The 26,825-nt window shown below is 54.2% G+C and overlaps 1 protein-coding gene and 1 long non-coding RNA gene across 6 annotated transcripts in view; one reads left to right on the top strand and one right to left on the bottom strand.

Annotated features, from left to right (window-relative positions):
- Nucleotides 1-6,742, top strand: part of LOC106510624 (uncharacterized) — a 34,819-nt gene extending 28,077 nt beyond the window's left edge. The window contains exon 3 of the long non-coding RNA XR_002345415.2: nt 3,618-6,742. This is a non-coding gene — a long non-coding RNA (uncharacterized LOC106510624). The remainder of the gene's footprint in view (nt 1-3,617) is intronic.
- Nucleotides 1-26,825, bottom strand: part of KAZN (kazrin, periplakin interacting protein) — a 1,160,468-nt gene that overhangs the window by 51,272 nt on the left and 1,082,371 nt on the right. For 4 of the 5 annotated variants that reach the window (XM_084962915.1, XM_021097563.2, XM_003481972.5 and 1 more), the window contains 6 exons: nt 24,464-24,600; nt 17,711-17,881; nt 14,107-14,296; nt 12,013-12,143; nt 9,113-9,163; nt 7,611-7,734 (listed from right to left, as the gene is read on the bottom strand). In XM_084962915.1, the coding sequence (XP_084819041.1) occupies nt 7,611-7,734; nt 9,113-9,163; nt 12,013-12,143; nt 14,107-14,296; nt 17,711-17,881; nt 24,464-24,600 (804 nt within the window). Of the gene's footprint in view, nt 1-5,223; nt 7,735-9,112; nt 9,164-12,012; nt 12,144-14,106; nt 14,297-17,710; nt 17,882-24,463; nt 24,601-26,825 lie in introns of those variants that run through there. The other variant, XM_084962916.1, reaches the window with a different exon arrangement.

The raw sequence follows: 26,825 nt of genomic DNA, 5'->3' as shown, positions 1-26,825 counted from the left end.
GCCAGAGCCTCAGCAACACGGGATCCGAGCTTCATCTTCGACCCACACCACAGCTCACGGCAACGCCAGATCCTTAACCCACTGAGCAAGGTCAGGATCGAACCTGCAACCTCATGGTTCCTAGTTGGATTCGTTAACCACTGCACCACGATGAGAACGCCAAGGCTTGGTCAGGTTTGACAGCTCCTGATCTATGTGTGGTTCTGAAACCTCTCATTTTCTTTCTCTCTTGCTCACTTTTTTTTTTTTTCTATCATGGGATCCTTCGAATGGGCTCCTGCATGGAGGTCCAGTGTGTAACAGATAAGAGGAGCTTCCGACAAAAGGTGTCTGCTCGTTCTTTCACTAGCTGTGGCCACCTCTTCTTGAGAGACCTCTGAGGAACCTCCAAGGGTTCCGTGGAACACAGTGTGCAAACCCTTGCCTATTCCAGCCTCTTCTTCTATTGAGTGGAGAAACTGAGTCCCAAAGAGCTAGCCTGGACAGGGCTTGGCTAGCGAGGCTTCCTTAAGTTCTCTGAAGCTTCTTTTTGCTCAGTTGTCCCTGGGGGAGATCTTGGGGGCCAGTGGCTGATCATAGACTGTGTAGATAATATGGAGTCTGGAGCCAGCCTGCTGGGGTTGCATCTGGGTTCTGTCTCTTCCTGGCTGTGTGACTTTGGGCAAGAACTTCATCTCTCTGTGCCTTGGTTTGTTCATATGTAAAATGGGGACAATAACAGTCTCTCTCAGAGGGTTCTTAGATTATACGAGCGAGTATCTGCAAAGACCTCAGAGTCCTCCTCACCACCAGACCAGGCTCCTTATAAATGAGCCACTCCTGGGTGACCCACGGGGCTTCTGCTCAAGAACGCAGCCCTGGGCAGCCTGAGTGCTTTCCACAGTCTGAATTTCTGTGTGCTCACCACGGCAGAGAGCACACAGTCTCTAAACTCGAGAACAAGTTTTCAGAGCTGGTGAATTCTAGGGATAAAGGGGTCAAACCCTCCCTGTCCCAAGGCAGAGAAGCCTGGATTCCCTCACAAAGCCACAGTGGAGAGGAGTTTGGACTCTGAGGGCTGTGCGCACAGCTGCGGGGTTGTCGGGTCCACAGGGACCGATGCCCTGATTTCACTGCTGAGGCCACGCTGTGCTCAATTCACCTTTAGGCTCAAGATGCCTGCCAAGCTGCTTCCACACCTTTTTCCAACCTCTGGTTGAACTTAAATCCGCTCAAATCCCAGAGAACGCAGGCAGGCCGGGAAGCCAGTGCCTTCCTGGCTCCAAAACACGTTCAGCTTGGATTTCTGAGCCCACAGGGAGGAAGGGGTCATCACATCCACTTCAGAGATGAGGACCCTGAGGCACACGGTGAATGACTTGCTTGAATCAGATGCTGGGCTGGAGCTGGTGCGATTACCCCGGCATGGCCTGGCCCCATCGGTGGGCTGCGAGGGTCCACCGGATGGAGCAAGGCATGCAATTTTAGATTCTCATTTTGGGGCCATTAACTGCTCCTGACTGACTGGTCACCCACTAAGAAAGCAATCAACAATTTCCAAAGCCTGCAACTCTGAAATGCCAACGAGAGCCAGCTGGTTTGCCCTGGGCTGATGGAGAAGCATGGCTGCTACACCTGGCCTAACGTCGCACCGCTTCCCCGGGCAGATGCTGGGGAACAGGAAGGGCTGTCCTTTTCAGGACGGAAAGGTCAAGGTTTTCAGTTTCTATTCTTGCTTCTTAAAGATCCATCCTCTTGGGATAATTTACTCGTGGGTTCAGTTTGTTGGGGAGGGGGGTGCAGGGCTGCTTATTTGCATGCTTTTTGGTACCTTGGCTTTAAGACATCACACAAGTATGGCTCAGGTATGAGTTCTCCACATCCCTGTTGCCATCAAGCCATACACTGTCTGCCTGTACAATGACACTTCATGGTGACGTGCTATGACTTTGATATTTAAACTTCTAATGTACAGTCAAGATCAAATCCCTAAGTTATTTTTATTTATTTATTTGTTTATTTTGTCTTTTTGCTATTTCTTGGGCCGTTCCCGTGGCATATGGAGGTTCCCAGGCTAGGGGTCGAATCAGAGCTGTAGCCACTAGCCTACTCCAGAGCCACAGCAACGCGGGATCCGAGCCACATCTGCAACCTATACCACAGCTCACAGCAACGTCAGATCGTTAACCCACTGAGCAAGGGCAGGGACCGAACCCGTAACCTCATGGTTCCTAGTCGGATTCATTAACCACTGCGCCACGACGGGAACTCCCCTAAGTTATTTTTAAGTTTAAAGGGCAATCGTTTTATAATATAAAATGATGAACCTACCCTTTTATAAGATAAAGTTATAGGTATTTCCTTTTTTTTTTTTTTTTTTTTTTTTTTAAGGGCATAGGCTAGGGGTCGAATCAGAGCTGCAGCTGCCAGCCTATGCCACAGGCACGGCAACACCAGATCTGAGCCTCATCTGCGACCTATGCCACAGCTTGCAGCAACACCAGATCCTTAACCCACTGAGCGAGACCAGGGATCAAATGTGCATCCTCACGGAGACTAGGTCAGGTCCTTAACCCACTGAGCCACAACGGGAACTCCCCCTCTTGATTCTTTATTAGCACCAGGTTCCACGGAAAAGCAGGGAACAGGTGGGAGGTAGGAGAATGTGGCACGTTCTGCTCCACCGGGTGGGCTCTGAGTTGAAAAAGCTTAAGAGCCGTTTGTTCTGAGGAGATGGGCCAGGAGTAGGGCGTTTGGGAGGAACTGCAGGCTTCTGGTGAGAGGGTCCATGGATTTTTTTTTTTTTTTTTTTTTTTGTCTTTTTAGCTATTTCTTGGGCCGATCCCGCGGCATACGGAGGTTCCCAGGCTAGGGGTCTAATTGGAGCTGTAGCCACCGGCCTACACCAGAGCCACAGCAACGTGGGATCTGAGCCGCGTCTGCAACCTACACCACAGCTCACGGCAACGCCGGATCGTTAACCCACTGAGCAGGGACTGAACCCGCAACCTCATGGTTCCTAGTCGGATTCGTTAACCACTGCGCCACGACAGGAATTCCGATCTTTTTAAACTCATACTGTCACAAGGCTGATGACCCCATCTGATGCAGCCCCCTTACACCTGGATTCCTGCGGAGCCCAGGTTGAGTGACACACACAGCAGCTCAATAGCCTTGGGGTGCTCGTGTGGGGTGGCTGCTGGGACCCCCCCGGACTTATCCTGTGGCCAGCAGGGGACCCCCCCACCTCAGGAAGCTGCAGCCGTGGTACAGTGAGGGTTCTACAGCCGGGCAAGCAGAGGCGGTTCTCCGCCCAAGGAGGAGAGCTGGTACCAGGACCGCAGCTCCTTCCTACTCTGACCCTCGCCAGTTCCTCTCTGGGAGTGGGTTTTCTGGACGTAAAAGGCTAAAGAAATAGACTCAGTCACAAAAGCAAGGACGTGCAAGAAGTGGCTGGTGGCTTTGCCGAGGGTGGGAGTGGGGCCCCGTGGAGGCACTGGAGATGCCCACGTGCTGGGTCCTGGCCCCTCGCTGCCCGGAGGGAGGAGCGGGTCGCGGGCACTGCAGTCTTGCTAGACTGGAAGCCCAGTTCTACTGTTTCCTAGCGCCTTGACCCCAGACGATCTGCTCTGCCTCAGGTTTCTCATCCACCGTGGAGCTGCTGGAGGGTTAACTGAGTTAATACACGACAAGTGCGCAGCACGGACCCTGGCCCATGGTAAGTGCCTAACAAATGTTAGATATTATTCTTGTTATTACTATTATTAGGTTACGCCTGTGGGAGCCTGCTGGCCTGGGTGCAAGAGCCACATGGGTTGTGCACTATGCAGCTCAGGGCACTGTTCACACAGCTGAGTGAACAGTTGGGTGATGCAGTACACAACTTGTGCAGCTGTCCACTGGCCCCGGAGGCCCAAGCAGCCCTCCTCCAATTTCTGACTACAAGAGGCGCCACTTGAAGTTGGACTATTTGGGGCATGGTCTAGAGAAGATTAACAAGGGAGGCGGTGTGGCCTGGCCCTGGAGAAGGCATGGGACTAGAGGAGCGACAGTGAGGATTGTGGCCGACTTGCTCCTCTCTGGGCCTGAGTTTTCCCTATCTGTTCAGCGTAGTGGGTTAGGCTCGTCTGGGAAGGCAGACAGGCTTTGTTCCTGTATGCCAACTCTGACTGGTGGGCAGTGGCTGGCTAAGGCTCTGTCTAGTGAAGAAATGAGAAGCCGCTTTGGGCTGGGTGGGAAGGGCTCTTGGATTAGCGACAGCTGCATGAGACCAGGGAGAGGGCAGCTGTGGCACATGTGACTTGCCCTCCTCAGATGAGCCTCGTGGCTCTCTCTCCTGGCTGCACCAGAGAAGGTATAGCCACATACTGATTCAGAGATGGAGTACCTGGCACTGGTCATTTTGGGGGGGAAGTTCTACAGGTGATTCTATTGCGTGGCCAGGTTGAGAGCTGCTGGGGTGGCTGCCCCTAAGTTCCCCGCAGTCCCGAGCGTGGTCTGTCCATCGTGGTGCTTTGAGCCGCCTTCTAGCAGAAATGAAAGGGGTGTTTTAAAGGGCCAGCCTTCCATCATTCTTACTGCTCGAGAGGACTTGCTCTTAGGTTGGGAGACAGAGATTCTGGCTGTGATCAGGGACTGGGGTTTCCAGGTGGTCTCTTCTCAGGCCATACTGTGCAGTTTCACCTGGGGAGGCCTGGCTTTGCATCTAGGGGCTCTCCTGGGGCTCGGAAAAGCCTGGCCCACTCTGGCTTCATCAGGGAAGCCCTGTGGCTCCTTTAATTTCTCTCAAGCTCCTCTCAGGCCCCAGGGAAGGTGGAAAGTCGGGACAATGCAGAGGCCCACTGAGGTCTGCAGGAAGTAACATGTCCCAAACTCAGAGGGTCCCCCCTGGGCCTTTGGAAGGAGCGCAGGGGGAGAAGGAAGCAGATGAAAGCTGACTGGGGCCACTGGGCTGGAGAACGCAGGGTCAGGGTGCCAGGCTCGGAGGTGCTGCATTAGAACCACAAGTAGCCCTGGATGCTGACAGCTCCTCCAAATTACAGTCGGGGTGGCAAAGACGAGGTGCTTCTGGGAGGCCACCCCGGCCTTAGCCCCTCCACGGGCCCAGAATCCAGCCAGCTTTCCTCGGCCCCTCCCATCACCCCATCAGGACCCAGCCTTGAAATTCCAAGGAGCAGGTCATGCCAGGCTTTGCCTCCCACCCAGAGTGAGATAGAAACAATCAAATAACATAGAATTCGAGCATATTTTAAAATAAGCTTTATTTAGATTTTTTTTTAATATTTTATATTTGCATCCATGCCTTCGAGAAACCTTTCCCGTGGGAAAGGTTATTTTCATCTAATGTTACCCATAACTCATTCGCTATTTGACGTAGTTCTCTTAAATAAATCATCCTTAGTAACTCTTAGAATTATCTCCTAATTTACAAAAACTGAAATGAAAAGGAACTACTAAATCATTACCAGGAGGGGTTGCGATCTTATTTTCTTGTAAATAAAGGGCAAACAATAAAAATCAACCGAAAGAAAAAAATTCATGGGGGAGAAAAGTATTTCCTAAAATATCTCTCTGTAGAGAAAGATGCCAGCCTCGGCCTGCGCTCACTCACCGCCAGGCTTGGTGAAAGGGCTCCGCCAAAGGAAGCCAGAGAGCTCCTTATTAGGTAACCTGCCTACTCCCTCCCAACCCCCACTTCAGGTCAGAAGGAAAGGGAGCAGCCGACTGGGGCTTTTCTGTTTGTTTTAGAGGCTTTGGATGAAATATCCTATCCCTTCTGATAAGAGATGCTCCAGCATTTAAAAATCCTGATTCTTGGTAAGAGCTGAAAACGTTACTGTTAGAGCATAAAGCGCAACTACTGTTGTTGAGAGGGTGTGTGAACGGAGCTGTTAGTGGTTAAGGTGGCGCAGAGCGGGGATTCACAGGTCAAATGAAAAGGCAAAGCTAGTCTTAGGCCTGGGGAGGCCCTGACTTGGAAGCTCACGTGTTCTCCATCACCCGGCATTAAAATGCACACACGGTTCCTTTGCTGGTGAGGCCTCCCTGGGGCCAATACTGCTCCCCTAACAGGCAGGTGTTCCTGCCAGCCCTTCTCTCCTGGGGCAAGCGGGCTCAGAGTCCTGGGACAAGTTGAAGGACTGGGCCCAAGGGATCCCCAGACCCCTGAGGTGTGGCTGGAGGAATCGACCAGAATGGGGTGGGTGGGGGCGCAGGTGCTGGACACCATGTCCCCAGGAGCCCTCCCTTTGAGACAGGTGCCTCCTGCAAGGACACCTGCCTGGCCAACGTGCAGAATCAACCAAGGAGGAGAGAGACAGCTGCAGGGAAGCACGCGTGCTGCTCCAGGCCCCCCCCGGGAAACCCACCCAGGCCGAGGAACCCTGTGGTCCTACCCTGTGGTTATGCAGTTGGCTGTCTCGCCTTGTACTCAGCCTCTCTCAAAAGACAGACCCAAGAGGTGACCATGACAGCAGGCGCTCTGCTCCCTGAGGTCAGTGCTCTGTATTTCAGATAAATAAATATGTATAGAAAGGCCGAGAGAGAGCGCTACAGGTGGGAAGAAAGGCAGAGAGCATGTCCATGCAGGGGCAGGAAAACTGGGGAGAGAGAAGAAAGAACGGGGGAAAAAAAGCAAGCTTTGACAATCCAGAAGTCCCTGGGTTCTGGCCCCTCAACTCTACCTTGCACTGTCTGGCAGCAGCATGGTCATAGAACAGACTCATCAACAGAGAACCCGCCTCCCACCCGCCCCGTGGAAAAATATACATCCCGATATTTATGTAATAATTTAGAATAAGTCTTTGCATTTGTGCAAATAAGTTAAGCAGAACAATTTTCTTTTATCCCCCCCGTAAAGAAAGAAACGGCAACGCAATTTAAAAACTGGCAGGCCGTGAAAAAGAGCCTGTTTGGCCTCTGACAAACCGAGCCAAGACTGGGCCCCTTGGCCAGGCTCGCGAGTCTCTGGGGAGAGTGGACCTTACCCTGATGGCGATGGCGTTGTGGGGTTAAAGTGACTTGGGCACGCCCCGAGAACAGGGTCTGGTCCCCGACGTTCACACCGGGGTGGGGGTGGGGGGGGGGACATCAACACCAGACCACATCCTCGCGGGAGACGGGCTCCAGAAGTCGCAGTTGGGACGACGGACGGTTACAAGCACGGAGTGCACAACAGTCTTGTTATTTACAAATACACAGCAGTCCTTCAAGTTTTCAAGTTTCATAAAAAGGAGGAGGGTGGGAGAAGGGACAGAAAAAAAGACAACACAACCCAACGAACCCAACAAAAAGGAAAAAAAAAACATAGAAAAAAACAAAAACAAACCCAGATTAACAGCACAACTGTATCGCTCGGAAGACAACAGGGTTGACAGGGTCACACACGGTTGCAGTATATACATCAATTACAGAGGTGGCGCCGCGGGGAGGGGCCCACGCGCGCGGGGCTCGGCCGCCCCCGCCCCCACGTGCGCAAGCTCGCGCGCACCCGCACCGCCACGCACACCCAGCCGCGCACCCCACGCTCACACGCACGTCCACACGCACAGACCCGCCCGCCGGGCCGAGGGCGAAGGGAGGCGGGTATCACCAGTCCGCGTCCTCCTCTATGTAATAATCAGGGGCGGTACCATCAAAGAGGCCAGGGTCGAGGGACTTCCGCTGCTTCCCTCTGGCAAAGACGCGCGAGATGGAGCCGAATCCCATCTTCTCTTTCTTCTTTTTCCGTTTTTGGTCTTCAAGATCCTCTAGTGACTGAGGAGTCGAGGCCAGACGGCAGACGTAGAGGAGAGAAGAAGAGAGGCAGGCTGAGCTGGGGGGCAGCCAGGGAGGGACGGGGGAATGGCCGGGGGAGGGGCTGGAGGGCACGCAGCCTAAGGATGCCAGGGTCTGCCCCTCGATCAGCGAGTGGACGCGGGCCAGTTAGGGAACCTCTGGGGATACCAGGACCTCTCCAAGACAGCCAGGAGCACGTTGCCAAAGGGAGGATAAAAACGCTTAGAAGAGCGCCTGGCCCCGTGATAAGCATTCCCAACTGTTGCTGGTGGGGTCTGTACTATTATTATTTAAATCCGGTTTGCTCACACCTTTCCTGCGCCGGGGAGGGGGGCTTGTAGACGCCCACGTGCCCTTGGCCATGACGGAGCCACAGGGCCTACCTGCGGGGGCACCGCAGCAAATGTGTAACTTCACCGCGGTAAAGGGAGCACAGGAGAGCCTGGAAGACGAAGAGGAGGAGGAGGACCCTTGAGCTTCATGTCAGCCCGGAGCAAGGACGCGGGACCTTAAGGCTCTAGACAAGAAGCAGGACTGGCCCCAGTGGAACAAGGGAGTCAGGGGCTTGGATTCTAATCCTGATTATGTCACTACCCATGGCCCCCAGCCTCTCTGAGTCCAGTTTTCTTGCCTGTGACTGGGCATTATTAACAAGAATGATGAGGACAAGGAGGAGGAGGTAACTATGGGGCTGGGGCGGTGCCTGGAGGAGAGCTCGACAAACCATCAAGAGCTTTATACAAAGACGCAGGTTGGTGTTATCCCCTGAAAAGGTGGAGGTTAGACTAGACTAATGGTTCCCAAAACACATCAGAATTACTTGAATTCCAGGCCTCACCCCGACCTGGTGGGTCAGACTATTTCGGGTGAAGGGCCTAGGAATCTGCATTAGGAAATCATCGCTGATGGACCCTGATACAGCCGAGTAAAACAGAGACCAGCACGTGGGAACCTCAGGACTAGAGCGCTGATCTCAGAGATCCCTTCTGACTCTCACATTCATGTTATTTCCCTTCCTACAGCCCCTTCCTCACTCTGAGGATGGAGTATTGGAATGTTAAAACGAATTTTAAAGTTTCCTGCAGCAAAGGACCCAAAAAGCCCAGGGCCAGGGTCATCAGACTTTGGCTGCGGGAGTAAACACTCACCAGGGCAGCTCAGAGGATGTGGGCTCTGCACTTAGTAGGTCCAGAGAGCCAGGTGCTGAGCCTGGCTCAGGCACCACCCCATGTGTGGCTCAGGTAGTGGGTGCCTCTCTGGTCTGGGTGCCCAAGTATGAAAGTGAGGGTCCTAAGGGCCCAGGGGAACTAGGGTGAAGTCACAGTCAAGGTGGGTTAGCCAGAGAAGGCACACCTACCTGTACAATGGGATTGTGCAGGTTCTTCTGAACCGGCCCGGGACTGTCTCCCTGTAGCCAAAGGAGAAGAGGAAGATGAAACAGCGGAAGCACACAACACATGAGAGCAGAGGTGGCCCGAAGTGTGGGGTCTTCCATGGGAGGAAGCCATCCCTTAGGGACCCCCCTGCCTCTGTCCTGGGAATCCACCCTCCACCTCTGAAGCAGACACTTCCAAATGGCTCAGTGATGGCACGTGTGGTTCATGGAGATGCTGCCTGGACCAGGAGTCCTGGCCAGAGGCCCCGTGGTGCTCGCCTGCCTGCTCTGGCCTCTTAACCCCTAACACCCTCTGACCAATGAATCAGTTACTCAAAGGCCTCTAAGTTCCTGTCCCAGCTGGTCCATTGAGTTAGAGCTGGGAGTTGGTTATACTTGGTGCTTTTCATAAAGAGATATAATTTTATAGAAAAAACACAAAAAGAATTTGGGGACAGGAAGACTTAGGAGAAATATGCAGCCTCTAATTTCCCCCACAAACACCACAATGAATCTCTTATTTTGTGGAGGAGCAGACAGGGCTCATTAGCCTGATTTATAGATACACAGAGAGGTTCCAGACAGTCCAACATTGTAGAGCTAATTAAAACCAGAGCTACAACTCAAATTTGAGACCATCTGCTTCTTCCTGGTCTAGTGCTCCTTCCTGTGGGCGAGCAAAAGCCCACACCACATCCCAGAACCAATCTGGGATGCGGGGGGGAGGTGGGTAAAACAGAGCACAGGATCACAAGTCATTACCAGGGAGACCCCTAGTGGTTATTCCCAGAATTACAGGCAAAACGTGAGAAACAAAGCATTTGTCACCTGAGCCAATGTCCATCCTCCTCCCGCCTCTGTGCTGAGTCCCCACCTCTGCTCTAAATAAGTGGCTAGAGCATGAAAGGATGAGGAGGTCCTTATTCCAGGCCAGGCAGTTCTTGCTGGTACCAGGCCAAATGTCTGAGAAAGGAGGGTTATTACCTGGCGCTATCTTCAGGCTCTTCCTGGCTTACCTGTGTGCACATCTGTTGAGATGGGGGGATGAAGGCAGTTGAGGGGGGGTAGGGATGGAACAAATGGTAGTTTAGTTTTTAGCCCCATCTCATGATTTGCAAATAGTACCTATAGGTTGGCCCTGGGTAGGGCCATCTTTGCCAAGTTCATGGGGAAGAGAATGAGGCCAGTGCCCACTGCGATGCCTACGTGTAGATGACTGGCTTACCAAAGCACCCATTTCCTGGCAGCTGGGCCCTGTGTAAAGTGAGTTGGGAATAAATATGCCTGAAGCAGCAGATATGTACCAAGGCTAAGTTGGGCAAAAGGCTAGGGCCCAGCCAAAGGCAATGCAAGAGGCCTTTAAAGAACCCTCTTGGCAGAATGAATTTTCCAGCAGCAATTCGACTGTCAAATCCCCCTCAGGCCCACTATGGGAAGACAAAATACGGCCCTTGGGAAGGTGTTCTCATGTGTGCTCAGCTACTACAGGGTGTCTGGCTTACACCAAGAATAAAGGCCACTGCTGCCCAGAGGTGTAATTCAGCAGTTGTCCCTCAGAACAAGAGGGTAACATCAGAGGCCCCTCTATTGGCCCACCTTCCTTGCCTTGGTCCTGTCAGGACAGCCTTTGTCACCAGGTTTCTATCCGGGGAACTAGAGAAGAGACCGCTTCCTATAAGCCCCAGTTGAAAAAGAATCCCAGCCCTGAAGCGACCTTCTCCCCATCCTGGTGTGACTGTGCCAGGCCCTGGCCCACAGTGCCTTGTTGCCCACATCACTAGGCTGAGGCAACTATTTCACATTTTGTCTTAGCTATTTTTGTAAGTGCTTTTCATTGTAGATTTGTAAAAAAAAAAAAAAAAAAAATGCTTCCATTATGATTACTCATACACAGAAAAATCATTGATTTTGGTCAACTGATATCTGACCGGTACTATTATGTGCTTCTCATCATGAGCCTAACAGCTCTTCAGGTAATTGTCTAGAGGTTTTCCAGGTAGACAATCACCCCACCGGCAAGTCATGGTTATTCTGTCGCTTTCCCTCTCTGTCCACCTCAGTTCTTTGACTATCCATCTCGCTGGTTAATAAAACACCATTAACTAGTTTTGGAGAAAGCCTTCTGTGCACTTGAAGACCGGACTGCTGTGTCTTCAGGACACGGCAAGGGAGCCCTCTGTTATCAACCCTACGAAGGAACAGATATGACAAGTGGCCCCTGCACCCTGACCCCCATGTTTCACGTTAGAGCCTTAGCGTGGGGCACCCCTGTCCTTAGACGCCTGACCCACCCGCCTTTGTTCACCCCCTCACTCCTGGGCAGCCTGCCTGCTCCACCAGCAATCAAGGGTTAGGTGGCTCTGGACCTGCGCCTCTCTGATTAGATAAGAAAAGCAAACAAATTTAGACCAAATTCACCAGAATCCTCTCCAGAGGCAAAATGTGCAAAAACTCCTGGAAAGTCAAACAAAATCCGGCTCATTTCTGGATGAAGGACCAAGAGCTGGCTCTACAGGGCAATCAATGGTGAGGTCCTGGGCTCTGGAAGGTACGGTCTGGGAGGAGAAGCCCACGGCCCCAGACGCAGCCCACCAGAGGGGGGCCCGGGCTGCTCGGACCCTGTGGCCGACCCACGCCCATCTTCCTCTGGATGGCCTTGCCCTCCCAGCCACAAGGAACCACCAGGCCTCATTTCTTTCTGTCCCCACATCCATCTCTTCTTGCAAAAGGAAAGAACAGAACAGGAAATGCCTTCGCCAGAATGCTCCCTGGGGAGACGAGAGGAAACAGCGGGTGTGTCTTCGCCCCACCCCCACCCCCGCCCCCTCGATTTGGTTTCCGGGCAGGGCCCAGGGCCCAGGCCCTGCTGCTGCTGGCCTTACGTTGCAGAGGGAGTGCGTCCGGTGTCGAGGGGAGTTGATGTCGCTTGGCGTGGATGACCGGTCGCCTTCGGCGGCAGATGCGTCGGAGATGACAGAGGGCTGCCGGGAGTGGCAGGGGCTCACCCTGACCGCTGGAAAGCAGGGAGAGCTGGTGAGTGAGGGGTGGAGATGTCCTCGCCTCCACTGCCCCGCCGGTCGTTCCACCCACTGCCCCCCATTATACAGGCGGGAACACCGTCTGCCCCTCTGGCCCACGCCCCACGTGGCACCACAGAGCCATCGGCACGCATCTCCAGCCTCTGGATCCGATCAGGCCCCCCACCCCCCACCCCCTTCACCAGGGTGAAGGAGAAGGGACAGGAGTTTCCTCAGTGACTGTCCTTATAATGCCCCCACCACCTGGACGTCCCCTGGACCTGGTGCAGTCCTAACCCTGTCACCACCAGCTTTTCAAGCAGGGAGCCTAGAGGCCACCATGGGCTCCTCTCCTTCTCCTGCCCCCCCTCCACCCCACACCCAATCAGCAGCAGCACCTCCAAACTTAGCCCCTCATCTGGCCACTTCTCTCCAACCCCACTGTCACTACCCAAGCCCAGGTCACCACCGTCTCTTGCCCAGAAGACCAGAGCGGCCTCCCAGAGGGCCTCCCTGCCTCCACCCCTCACTGCAGGGATGGCCAGCATCCGGTCTCTCTTTACCTGGTGGTATATGCGTGTGGTCCTCCTCCAGGCAAAGGCATACAGCCCTGCCCACCCACCAGCCTTGGCTCACAGCACACCTGCTCTCTTTACAGTGCCTGGCTCGCGCCATCTCCCTCCCGCCTCAGCCTTGGCTGGTCCTGCTGCCCAGTCAGGCACATGCCCATCATTCAGGTCTCAGCCTGTCCCGAGAGAAACCTCCCCGGTTATCAGCTCTCTCCAGTGTCCGTTTTTCATCAAAGCATCTGCTTTCACACTGATTTCTACCCCTGCACTGACTACAATCTGTAATCATTCTTCGTTAGCTCAGGGACACGCGTGTTGCCATTGTCCCACCTACAATGCCAGCTTGATGAGGGCAGGCGCTCTGGTGTCTTATCCGTGTTCAACCCCAGTGCTCACGGTGCCTGGCAAGTAGTAGGTGCTCAATCAATCGCCACTGAATGCCTGGAAGCCCATCCAAGTCCCCCAGCGGATGGCTCTCCTGTCTGCAGGCCCTGGCACTGGATGGAGGAGGCACTTTTTGTTCAACAAGACTGAGGGCCTACTGTGTGCAGGCAGCACATGAGCAGGGAGGCTACTGAGAAAGGAGACCCTTGCTGCCAGTGGCCATAGGGTCACATGGAGAAGGGTGGAGGCTTTGCAGTCAGGGACTTGGGTTCTAACCAAGGTGATGGCAGGACTGGAGGCCAGCTGCCTGTCCCCAACCTGCACCTGTCTCACAAACATGGCCACTCACGGGAGGAACAGAAAATGGAGCCAAGTGGGTTGCTGATGAGCAGAGGGGTTTGGGGCTTGTCTTGTGGCCAGTGGATACAGATGTTAACTAAAGGCTGGGTCGCTGTCCCTAGCCACCCCTGCCAGTGCCTGGAGAAGGCACTGGTAACACTGATTTCTGGTCCTCCCACACATCCCGTGATTATCTGGAGCTGGCAATCAAGGCGCTCTCACTGTCTCCCTTGCCAAAGGATGCCCATGGGACCCAGAGGCAGAGCACCCAATCCCTAGACAGTGATTGGTCCAGGGGTGGGCATGTGACCCTGGCTGGCCAATCAGAGTTCTTTTTTGGGATTTGGCAGGCAGAGATTCCTTAAGACCTCTGAGCTGCAAGGGCCCTAACAGTCTGAAACTGCTAGACACTGTTTTCTGCTTTGCGGAAAGAGGCGGCCTAACGATGAGGCCGAATGGAAGCAGGGAGAGCTGAGCGATGGAGAGAAAAGCTCAGACCCAGGTACTGTCTGAACCCTGGGATCCAGTGAGGCCTGAGGTCTGTCTCTTAGATGTTTGTGGCCTCTGCCCCACCCCCTCCAGCTCTAGTGGGAATAAAGAAGCTGCCTTCCAGAGTGGGTCAAATGGCCTCCGGGGACGCCCCGCAGCCGTGCTGGGCTGGACTCACCTTGCCGGTCTGCAGGGTGGGGGGGATGTGAGTGGTAGAGAGTCTGCTGGCTCTGCCGGATGGCTGCGGTCAGCGGGAGGTCCGCTTGCACCACCCACTCCTGGTTGCCGTTAAGCACCGTCTCGCCCGGCATGGCGAGTGAATGCCGCTTGGGGACATCCTTGGTCAGTGTGGCTAAGGACTGCTTGGCCTGGAGAGAGAGCCGTGGGACAGGAAGAAGACAGTGTCATCAAGGGGACCTCTTGGCCAGCTGCTCCGCCATCAGCACCCATCATGGTGAGAAAGCCAGGAATCCAACCTCTGTCCCAAGGTCTCTGCGAGGCTGTGCCACGTGCTGACCAGCACATGCCTGGAGGGCTTGTCTGGGGGTTAGAGTCCCCCTCAGTTCCTGCTGATACAAAGAGACCAGAAACACAGAAAGGGGGGCCGAGGACACGCTTATCACCTGTTCTTCTGGGGTCTCCAAGGCCCGGCTAGGAATTGAGTGAGAGAGGAGTTGAATGGGCAGCCCCTGGAGGCAGCCCAGGACAGGGTCACTCTCCTGTCTCCCCTGCCTCCTTGTTCCAGGCGGATGTCACCTCTGGGCCCAAGGGGGCACTTTCTCACTTGGCGGGCAGCTTGACATCACCGCTGCCTGACAGTGGGGAGGGGACCCCAGTTAGTCCTGCAGGATGGGGTGGGTGTGCCTGTGAGTTTTGGAGCCAAGAACCCTCTCGCAAACTGCCACTCATGATGTTAAAACCTCCGAGACAGAGCAAAATGGAGCTGCAGCTGAGACACACCACCTGAGCTCTGATTTAAGATACGTGCATGTCCCCCCCCCCCCCCGCCACATGGGACCATCTTCCCGTGACAGGCTACATGCTGATCTCCCATTAATCCCTCCATTAAACGCAGTCCAATGCCAGGAGCGCCCTCTTCTCTCTGAGCCTCCTTCCCTTCCCGGGCACTCTGAGCCTGGAGTTTTGAGATCCTGGGAATAAGGCGATTGGCTCAAACACCCTCTTGTTTGTTACACTAAACAGAACTGGGTTCCAACTCCACTTTGACTATTTAACTTGCTAGGTACCCAGGGCAAGTTACTCCACCACTCTGAGCCTCAGGGTCCTCACGGTAAGACAGGGAGCTGAGAGGGAGCCTTCCTGTGCAAGCGCACCCCTGAGCTGTGGGACGAGATGGCCGGCACAGTGCTTCGGAGCCTGGGCTCTGGAATCCAGTGGGCCGTGGCAGTGGCCATGCCGTTAGCCGATCCTGGCTCTGCCATGTCCTAGCTGGGGGCTCCTGGGGGAGGCCTTACCTCTCCATGCCTTCCTGCCCTCGGCTGTCTGGTGGGGTAGCAAGGGGGCTGTGAGAGCACCTGCCCTATGGTGAAAAAGACACCTCAATGCACGACAGTGACTGTGAGTGTTACACTTTCTGGTTCATAAGCAGGAGTCAGACATGCCACGATTCACATGGAGGCCCAGGACGCCGTCCAGTCTCCTGTCCTGCTGCACAAGCAGTCGTTGTTGGGATTATTTACACCTCCCTGAGTTGGGATGATCCAGGAGGTGAAAGGGTCAGTAGTCTGGATGGGACCCTGCTTGGGTTTCGGCCCATTTCCAAGCCTGGCCCTCTGCCTTCTCATGCACCTGGAAGCTCCTGAGCTCCTTTTAGCGCACCCTGTGTGCTTAAACCTGCCAGAGCTGCTCTCTGCTGCTTGTGACTCAAGGGCCTCAGGTGCATGTGCAGGGGAGGGACCTTCCCCCGTCACGTCCTGGCCAGCTGTGTGTGTGTGTGTGTGTGTGTGTGTGTGTGTGTGTGTGCGCGCGCGCGAGCATGCGTGCATGCCGGACAGAGCTGGCAGCCCTGGAAGCCTCCAGGGCAAGAAATTCTGCAGATGGTGGGCAACAGAGGGGACCTCCAGTCAGGTGGACCCCCCGCCCCAACACCGAGGCTGTCAACGGGCTGTGCTGATGTTACAGTAAGTCCACACCATGAGCTGCACACATTGACCTAAACTATTCACCCTTAGCAGAGGAGTCTGAGGCTGGCCAGCAGGAGGAGGCAAGGGCCTGAGTTTCACTGGCCAGAACCAAAGCAGTGGTCCGGGCATGATGAGGGAGGAAGCAGAGAGCTCGCTCTCTGTCCTGAAAGGTCCCGGAATTCGCCAGGATGCTTAAGGCTAGGGGTCCACACCTGTGCATCCAGAGGACACTGGGAAGACTGGGAAGACAGAGGGCTCATCTCACCCCCACACCCTCTCCCAGACCCACAACTTGAAAGGCTTCTGTCTGGTCTGCAGGTGGCGGCAGGGTTGCCAGCACCATGCAGCTCATGGTGGGAGCCTGGGCAGCTGGCACTTTCTCCAGCCTGGGCAGCTCTCACCACTAGGGGTCAGCATTGGACAAGGAGACCCAGGAGGCAGCGTGCAGGCTTAGTCCCAGGAGGGATGCTGTGCTGCCCTGCCCTGGGAGACCCCTGGTCCTGAAGGAAGTGACTAGAGATAACCTCATCCTATCATCAGTCGCCATGTATAGGCTGTGCTAAGTGTCTTCCTTGCATTATTTCATTGCAATCCTCAATAAGAGCCCTATAACAGGCAATTATCTCTACTGAGACTTGACGGAATTGAGGCCGAGACAGGTGAAAGGTCGGGCTGAAGGCCACACAGCTAGGAAGTGATGGGGGCTGGAGTCGAACCCTGAACTCATGGCAGTAGCCACACCCTTAGCTGGCATCAGTGCTCCGCAGGAGAACGTGGCGTGCTCGCTAAGAGCCACTGGGCCTCCCGGCCCCTCAGGAGTTTCTGCACACTCTCCTCCCAGCCACCATCATCGCACCGAGGCCCTGGCGGTGAGCTCAGGGTGAGCCCCTCTTTAAGCCATGAGCTCCCTGGAGTTTTTCAGCCACCTGGTGGGGGAGGTGGGGTGGGTTAAAGACCCTCACCCCCACCCCAGGACTAGATGGTCACTGAAGCTCAGAGAAGTTCAGTGAGGAGTCCACGGTCACACGAGCACAGGAAGAACAGGACTCTGGGGTTCTGGACCCATGTTCTGATGCCAGGCCAGGCCTGGTCACCCCACCTGGGCTCTCTGTCCCCACATGCAGGCTGCACATCTCCGAGGAAAACACAGTGTTTGCAAGTATTTTTGAAGGATTGTTTTGGGTTAGAAAAAAAATAACATTTTTTCCCCCATGAAGGCCCAAGTAAGATGTTTTCAGTACAGATGAAAATAGGTGCAGGAAAGAAGGAAATAAAAGTCACTTGTGATCGTCCTACTTAGAAATAACCATTCTAAATTTTGTGGTGTTTTTCTTCCTCAAGGTTGGTGGATGGTCCCCCAGCATCCCCACAGGCCGGCCCCAGGCAGGTGGATGAAAGGCCCTGTGGCCGACCGGAAGGAAGCAGAGGGAGCATCCCCCAGACCCCGCCCCCCGGCCCAGACCCGCCCCCGCCCCGCCCCACCCCACCCCGCCCCGCTAGACTCCATTGGCTCAGACAGGACTCGCAGGTGAACCCACGCTCATGCCCAGCCTCCCCTGTGTGTAGCTTCCTCCTAGCACACGATGTCGCTTCCAGCAGATGCACCAGCCTGGGTGGGTGAGGGGGGCGGGGTCTCACCATGGCCAGCTCCGCCTCCAGCTCCTTCATCCGGTTGTCCTTGAGGTCCAGTTGGGAGCGCAGTGCCGTGGCGTGGTCCGTGGCCTCCTTGGCTTGGCGCCGCAGCTCCCACTTCTCGCGCTCCAGCAGGTCCTTCTCCTTGGCCAGGGCTTTGACGGCGTCCTCGCTCTCCTGCGGGGAGAGGCCTGGCGTTACAACCAGGGGTGCTAGCGGGGCCTCCCCTTGGCCTGGAGTTGCCTCCATGGCCTTGATCCCTATACCAGGGGAAGCGTGGGGAGGGCTGCGCCGCACCGCTCGGAGCTGGGTGCTCGGGGCCTAGAGGAGGACAGCCCTGGGTTCAGCCCAGCTCTGTCACGAACTAGCTGGGAGACTGGGACAGAGACAGACCTTTAGTAGACACTCAGCTATTATTTTTTCATTGGATAAAATGAGCAAACGCATGTCATGGGTTAAGCTGTGTTAACGCATCAAATCTCTTTCTCCGTATTGAAAATACTACTCATTTAAAAGAATTGTTATAAAGATGAAATGACTTCATGTGAGGGAAACGGAGTCTGACAAATGTTAGTTAGTGGTGGGTTTGGGTGTCTCTTCTGTTGCTGGATAACATGTGTGTCACAGGAAAACAGGGACAGAGAAGGTAAGTCCAGCCCCACCGCCTTGGCTGCCAGGGGGCCCTGCCACCATTCTGCAGGGTCACAGTGATGATGGCACAGGCTGGAGCCCCAGTCAGCTCTAGTGTATGAACATGTCGCAGTCCTCTGCCTGTTACCTGGCCCCTGCTCCTGGCCAGTCCTCCTGCATGAGCTGTGTTCTCTGTGATGCAGAGGGAAGGGCCACAGGCCCAGCTCTGCTGCTTTGAGCAAAGCCAGCAGGCAGAGGACAGCCGGCTGCATTGGGCAGCCGGATCTCTATTGGCAGGAGCCAAATTTGAGGACAGAGGAAGGGCCCCAGCACAGGGCCTTGCTCACCCATCCAGCCATGGTCTTCCCACCCACCAAATCAGGAGCCAGGCTCAAGGTCTCCGTGCAGCCTAGGAATGAGCTGAAAGGCAGCCATCCTGCCTTGTCTAACAGCTTGTTGCCAAAGGCCTGACTTCCCAGAGGGCCAGAGAATAGGAGGCCCTTGCTCTGAGCTGTCACAGAGCTGTAGCTGTGGCTTAGTTTCTGGAAAGAGAGCCAGTTGGGGTCAAATCCTGGCTTTGCAAGAACAGGCTGCAATTTTCTCTTGTGCCTCCGTTGCCTCACCTGTAACACAGGGTGGGAGCAGCCGTCTTGAGGGTGTTACTGCGAGCACTGCATGAACTAATCCTTTCAGCGCTCAGCATGGCACCATGCACACAGCAGGCGCCCACCGGTTCACTCAGGACACAGCTCCAGTATCCTCCAGGCAGCCCTCCCTGACTCCCAGGAAGCAGCACCAGCTCTCTCCGACCTGCTTCTCATATTGGCACCCAGTACTGTTCACTCAACCAACATCGAGATGCCACCAGCAGGCACAAACCAGACAAACACCCCTGTGCCTGCAGGGCTTACCCTGTAAAGCCCTTCTGCACCGTCCAAGGCCACTGGCAGACACCTGGGTCCCAGAACAGCAGCCTGGTAGACAGCAGCCAAGAAACACTGCTGCATAAAAGAATGAGGTCCCTCTGGCCTGCTGGCATGGGGGGCTCACCTGGACACAAGAGGTGCAATGTGGAGGGGGCTTCTGGGGTACACAGGCCTGTCCAGAGGTGTGACGGCAGGCAGGAGGAAGGTGGCCTGTTGTGGCAGTGACCTCACCACCTAGGATCTCCCTGTGCCCAGCCCTCGCCCAGGTTGCCTGCCATGAGCCCTTCCTCAGCTGTGTTTATGTCCCCAAACTCCTCTCCAGACTGTAGCCATGTGACAGGGAACGTGCAACGGCGCAGCCTCCCGGGGGTTGCAATTCTGTCAACTTTCTGGTCAGGCCCCAAACTCTCATTTCTCAGCAGCCTGTGTCTGTGCTCATGCTCCCCGGCCCCACAGCTGGGAGCCCTGTGTCCTGCTACCTGCCGGGAGGCCTGCAGGGGTCCCCGGGGAGGAGCTGGGTGGCTGGGCTGAGAGTTCCATTAATCCTGTTCACAGGGACATTTATCTTGCACATAAAATGCAAGTCTCCCCCCCCACCACCACCAACACCAGCTGCAAGCTCTTGGAAGAGGTGGAATAAAACCAGGAGGTGTGGCTTTAGCTTCTCCAAATTAGCTCTAAATATGTGGCCTTGGGTCAGTCACTGGATCTTGGGAACCTTTGTCCTCCCATCTGTACAGTGACGTTGGACCCAATGATGACAAAAGATTGTCACATGGCTGTTCCACTGACATCTAGAAGCTTAGGAGGGACTCTCCCCATTTTAAGAGATCAATTTTTATTTATTTATTTTTTTGTCTTTTTAGGGCCGTACTCGTGGCACATGGACGTTCCCATGCCAGGGGTCGAACTGAAGCTGTAGCTGCTGGCCTACACCACAGCCACAGCTATGTGGGATACGAGCTGCGCCTATACCACAGCTCATGGCAATGCCAGATCTTTAACCCACTGAGCGAGGCCAGGGATCTAACTCGAGTCCTCATGCATGCTAGTCGGGTTTGTTAACCGCCGAGCCAGGATGGGAACTCCTAAGGTAGCAATTTTTAAAAAAATTGAGTGTTTTCCAAATTCCACTTTTCTGAATGAATGTGAAGGGGCCTGTGGGTCTTGTGAAGCCATCACATGAGAGTGACACTGCAGCGCAGCCCCTCTGCTGGCTGGCCTTAGGGGACGCCCCTGTTATCTGCGACTTAAAAAAATGGCCCCGTCCTGAGGGAAGGGGACGCCCCAGAGGGACTTTATTCCCAAGAATGAGCACAGTTATGAAAACGAATGTGACGCCCCAATTGAAGGACAGGAGAAAAGCTTGCTATGAAACCCACAGTGCCACAAGGACACTGCCATGCCCGGCAAACCACCCATGGCTCGAGGGGGCGGCCAGGACCTCTAGGGCGAGGAGCAGAAGTAACTTGAAGTAACTCATTTGTTCATCTACGTTCGTTCTGAGCAGTGAGGGAGGTGGGCACTGGGCAGTGGGCAGCGAGAGGGCCCTGGGCCGGACCGCCTGGGTTTGCACCCCGCCTCCCCCTTTATGTCACTGTGAGGCCCTGCGCCACAGACTTGCCCTAAGTCTCAGTTTTCACCTCTATAAAACCATACCTCACAGGGTTGCTATCAAAAACAGCAAATGCAAAGAGATTGGGACAATGCTGGCATAGAAGAAGCGCATTATTAATGGATGCGTTATTATTAATGGATCCTGAGTCAGGGTGTGATAAGGTGGCCTCTGAAGAGGGCCATTGGCCTTGTCACTGTCAAGGTCAGTATCTAGTAATGGCGCCATCTCTTTGATCCTCTTAGCCTTTTATTGGCTCCATGGTCCCACTGTGCTGTTCTGATCCGGAGCCGACCTCCTTCACAGTGCGTGTTCTCAGGGAACACGTCCCCCGCCCCTGGGTCCTGGATCCCCTGGACCCTCGGCCCTCCCAGAAGGTCCCACCTAGGTTACTTTTCTGCATGGTTCTTGTGTCTCCCCAGAGACTCTCCCGTCCTCCCGGAGGCAGGGCCCACGCCTGGGGTCTGTCTGGGGCCTGCCAGGGGCTTCTGACAGCAGGTGGCCAGCCATGTGCTTACCTGTCTGGGTTTACCAGGGGGACCAACGCCAGGCAGTGGGAGATAAGGGGCCCACAAAAGGGCCCTGAAACCCAAGGGGGAGCGTCCATAATTAAATGCCCGATTCTGAATCCCCAGAGGCAACAACAACAATAACAATAGCAAGCATCTTCCCAAGCATGCTGTGTGCTAGACACTTTGGTGACAGCACTGGGCTCTGAGTGGTTTGCTGTCACCATCCTGGCTTTAGAGATGAGGCCACATGGCCCGCACGTGGTAGAGGTGAGACTCTAACCTGCTGTCTGGTCTTAACCACTGTACTCCCCTGCCTCCCAGGCCAAGACCGAGGGTTAATTTTTTTATACTCATTTTTGGAAAAAATTAAAGTTTAGTTGATTTACATTGCTGTGCCAATTTCTTCTGTGCGGCAGTATCCCAGTCACACACACACACATACATTCTTTTTCTCTTATTATCATCCATCATGGTCTATCCCAAGAGACTGGATATAGTTCCCTGTGCTGTACAGTAGGACCGGGTTGTTTATCCATTCTAAATATAATAATTTGCATTTACTAACTCCAAACTCCCCGTCCATCCCACTCCCTCTCCCCTCCCCCTTTGCAACCACAAGTCTCTCCTCCACATCTGTGAGTCTGTTTCTGTTCTGTAGACAGGTTCATTTGTGTCACATTTTAGATTCCACATATAAGTGATATCCTATGGTATTTGTCTTTCTCTGTCTGACTCCACTTAGTATGAGAATCTCTAGGTCCATCCATGTTGCTGCAAATGGCATGATTTCGTTCTTTTTTATGGCTGAGTAGTATTCTGTTGTATATGTGTACCACATCTTCTTAAGCCATTCCTGATGGTTAATTTTAGGCGTCCATTTCTTGGGACCCTGGGGTGTCCAGATATTTGGCTGAACGTTATTCCTGGGTGTGTCTGTGACGGTGTCTCAGATGAGATTAACGCTGAACTGGTGGACTCAGAAGATCTTCCTCCAATGTGGGTGGGCATCATTCTATGCACTGAGAGCCTGCATGGCAAGTGGTTACAGTAACGGAGGGACTGCCCTCTCTCCTGACAGCTGGGCTGGGCCCTGGGTCTGTTCCTGCCCTTGGATGGAACTTTGAACATGGCTCTGAGCTCTCAGGCCTCTGGACTCAGCCTGGATGACACCCTGACTCTCTAGGGTCTCCAGCTTGTAGATAGTGGGTCAAGGGACTTGTCAGCCTCCATAATCACGTGGGCCGATTCCATACAATAACCCTTTATATAAATAAAACCACTCCTCCGGAGAACCTTGACGAATACACCAAAGCAGTTGATGGGGACAAGTGCTACCAGGGACAGGGTCAGCCTGGGACCAGCACATCCCTGAAAAGCAGGTGTAGCTATGGGCTGGTTCCCTGACCCCTGCTCTCTGTCCCCTCCCCTCAAACAAGAGTGACCCGTCTCCCTTTGGATGAGAACGAGGCCACTCCAGCAAAGGTTCTCCCTGCCTTGCAGCTGAAGAAGGACCAGGCTCTTGGGACCGGCTACAGCCCCTCCAGGTGGGAGAGGGGAGAGGTGGACAGGGAGCAGCAGGTGGTGCTCTCGTCTGAATGTCTGTGTCCTGCCAAAATGTCTTTGTTGAAATCCTAACCCCCAGGTGATGGTGTTAGGAGGTGGGAGGCGCTTAGGTCATGAGGGTGGCACCCTCATGAATGGGATTAGCGCCCTTATGAGACACCCAGGAGAGCTCCCTTGTCCCTTCTGCTAAATGAGCACACGGCAGGAAGTCTATGACCCAGAAGAGAACCAAGAAAGCAGGCAGCACTGGGTTCCCTTGCGTCCTCTCTGCTTCCACAGGTTCCTGATTGAATGTCACACCCTGTCTGCAGGTGACAGGCACAGGGAAGCCAACTTCTCAGGACTCGGCTCATTTACTGGATGCGGACAGGGGAAGCCAGGGCCCCGCTGCTCAGGGCTGACACCCAGGGCAGCTGAAAGCTCCAGACACAGCCAGCGGCTGGGGGTAGCCTGGCCCAGGGAGCTCACTGGGGCTGTTTTCATCCTGGGGGGAAGGGACCTTCACCACTAGGAGGTGAGAGGGAGGAAATCAAAGTGGGCTGTGGGGATGATGCATTCAAGTTCAAATGCGGTCTCTGACACTCTGGCCTCAACTCCTGCCCTTTTGAAGAACCGCTTGAACCTCCCACAGCCCAGGAAACCCAATGGGCCTCCCGCCTCCCTTTTCTCCCCAGAGTACATGCAACCTGTACTCTGGTCACAGCCGATGACCATGTGGGGTCATGTACTTGAAGGGCGGTTTTCAACAGGTTTTCTGCCCCGCAATCCAGAAGGTTACAACTCTCTCCCTGCACACACAGCTGCTCACAAAGGACTGCTTGGCTGCAGGCACTGACTTTTTTTCTTTGGGTTTGGGGACCCTCTTTGGCACGTCCACAGCACATATGTCAGACAGATATTTACTGAACCAAATTCCTTGGTCATCTGACCAGAAACTCCTATCTACTCTATAGAGCCCAACTCATGTCACCACCTCTGTGAAGCCTCCCAGGACTCTCTCCTGGCAGGCAGAATTTCCTGCTGTCTTATGGTGCTTGCCTGCTCTCTCTTCACACTCTTATTCTGGTATCATTAGTAGGACGCAGACTGACATTCCCCGAGTGCTTACTATGCACTGGCTGCCACGCGGAAGGCTCTGTATCCATCATCTTATAGGGTCCTCATCACAGCAATACAAGGTCTGCATGATCCCTGTTTCACAGATGAGGAAACTGAGACTCTGAGAGGTTAAGGGAGATGCCCCCAAGGGCGCATACGTGGGGAGCCGGGATCTGAACCCAGGCCAGCCAGAATCCAGAGCCCACACTGTCACTGACTGGGCTTTCCTGTCCGGGCTGGTTTGCCCAGGAGATGTGGAGCCCTAACTAGGAGCTGTGCCTGTTTCGTCTCAGTGCCCAGGCCCGGCCTGACAAGGGGCTTCCCCAAGTGAGCGGAAGGGGACACAAGCCGTGGTCTGTGTTTGGAGAGCCAAGAGGCTGGACCCCGTGCTGGGTGGGGGATGCAGGGGGCCGACCTTGCGGTGCTGCTCGTAGTTGCGGATGAAGTCTCGCAGCTGTTCCTCCCGGCTCTCCAGCGTGGCGTACAGCTGCTGCATCTGGCTCACCAGGTCCGTCTTCTCACCCTTTAGGCGCTTTCGGTCGGCTTTCATGGCTGGGGGACAGAGGACCGTGTTAGTTGCCCACATCCTAGCTGCCTGTCAGCCCGAATGCTGACAAGGGACCCTGTCTCTATCCCTCCATCAACGGAGGCGGAAACAGGGTTCAGAAAGATGAAGTTTCTCTCCCCAGCTCCCAAGTCACCCTGCAGCATCCCCAGGATTCAAACCCCGGCCTGCCCATCTCCAGAGTTCCACTTCTCTTTTTTTTTTTTTTTGACCATGCCTGCAGCATGTGGAAGTTCCCAGGCCAGGGATCGAACCTGCGCCATAGCAACAACCTGAGCCACAGCAGTGACCTGAGCTGCTGCAGGAACAATACCAAGTCTTTAACCCACTGCACCACAAGGGAACGTCCCAATTCTCATTTCTCGGTTTTACTGACCCAGCCAGGGGAGCAAGCGCTTGACTGAATGCCTGTCCCCGCCCTGAACCGGCTAGGTCCCCAGAGTGACAGAGAGGGAGGCCTGGTGAGCTTGTGACCCCCACGGCCCGGCAGCTGATGGGAACCTTTATTTCCTATTGAAATGAACCTCCAGGGCCCACTCAGCCCAGCCCGACAGTCCCTGGTCTGCACCATTTCCTTCACAGCGAAAAGTATTTGATTAAAAACACACAGCAAGTTATGACACCAAAAGTATGAGTAACAGAAGAAAAAAGATACCTTGGGCTTCAAAATTAAAAACTCTTGTGCATCAAAGGATACCATCTAGAGAGTAAACAGACGATGCGAGGAATGGGTGACAACATTTATAAATCATATATCTGATAAAAGGCTTGTATCTGGAGTATATAAAGAACTCTTAGAACTCAATAATAAATGGTCAAAAGATCTGAACAGATATTTCTCCAGGAAATGGCCAATAAGCCCTGGAAAAGGTGGCTGACATCATTAGTCAACAGAGAAATGCAAATCAAAGCCACCGTGAGGGAGTTCCTGCCGTGGCTCAGTGGTTAAGGAACCCAACTAGCATCCATGAGGATGCGGGTCCCACCCCTGGCCTCGCTCAGTGAGTTAAGGATCTGGCGTGGCTGCGAGCTGTGAGGTAGGTGGCAGACGTGGCTCAGATCCTGCGTTGCTGTGGCTGTGGTGTAGGTTGGCAGCTATAGCTCTGATTCGACCCCTAGCCTGGGAACCTCCATATGCCGAGGGTGCCGCCCTCAAAAGACAAAAACAAACCAACAAACAGAAAAAACCCCAACACAACGAGATACTAATTCACACTCAGTAGAACAGCTAAAATATAGAGCAGCTGGCAACAAGCGTGGAGGAGGATATGGAGGAACTGGAACCTTCCTGCACTGCTGGAGGGAATGGAAGATGGTACAGCCTCTCTGGAAAAGAGCTTGACAGCTCCCCCAGTGATAGATCATAAAGTCATCCTGTGATCTAGCAATTCCTCTCCCAGGCACAGATCTAAGAGAAATGAAAACATATGTCCATCTAAAATCCCGTACATATATGTTCATAGCAGCTTTAATCATAACTGCCAAAGGTGAAACAACCAACTGCCCATCAGCTGATGAGTGTATTATTTGATAATAAAAAGAAGTACCGATTCATGCTACAACGTGATGAACCTTGAAAATATGATGGTCTATGAAAGAGGCCAGTCACCAAAGGCCACATGCTGTATGATGCCATCTATGCAAAATGTCTAGAGTGGGGAGATCTATGGAGACAGAAAACTGATTAGGGGTTGCCTGGGCTGGGGGTGAAGATATGGGGGTGGAAGCCAGGGGGTGTGGGGTTTCTTTCTGAAGTGAGGAAAATAGGCTAGTTTTGATGTACAACCTGTCAAAAACTACTGAATAGGCGAACACACACACACACACACACACACACACACACACACACACACACACACACACACGGTGCCCCCTTCTCCATGCAGCCTCTTGGCAGTAGTGTGACTTCTGCTCCCTCCAGACTCTCCTCACAGCCCTGGCTCTGCGGCAAAGGGGGTGGGGATGGGCAAATCCCAGGCTTGTGTGGAGCAGGCTTTTCCCAGAGTCCCTAGAACTCTGGCCCCTCCCGGCGGCTCCGTAGAGAGAACACAGAGGAGGGTACCTGGGGATGTGGTGGGGAGAGAGGTGGATGTTTCTGAGGCTCTGGAAATGTCCAGCCTGAGAAGGAACAGCGTTGTTAAGTGATTTGCCCAGAGTCACACAGCCACATCAGACCCTGAGCCTCAAACCCTTGACTCTATATTATGCTGCC

This window comes from Sus scrofa, chromosome 6 (assembly GCF_054392235.1).
Source record: "Sus scrofa isolate SSC_HxYL_T2T_F1_AM1 chromosome 6, Sscrofa_HxYL_maternal_Yorkshire_Landrace_v2.0, whole genome shotgun sequence".
Taxonomy (NCBI): Eukaryota; Metazoa; Chordata; class Mammalia; order Artiodactyla; family Suidae; genus Sus; species Sus scrofa.
The sequence above is the reverse complement of the archived record's forward strand: the minus strand, read 5'-3'. Positions and strand labels throughout refer to the sequence as shown.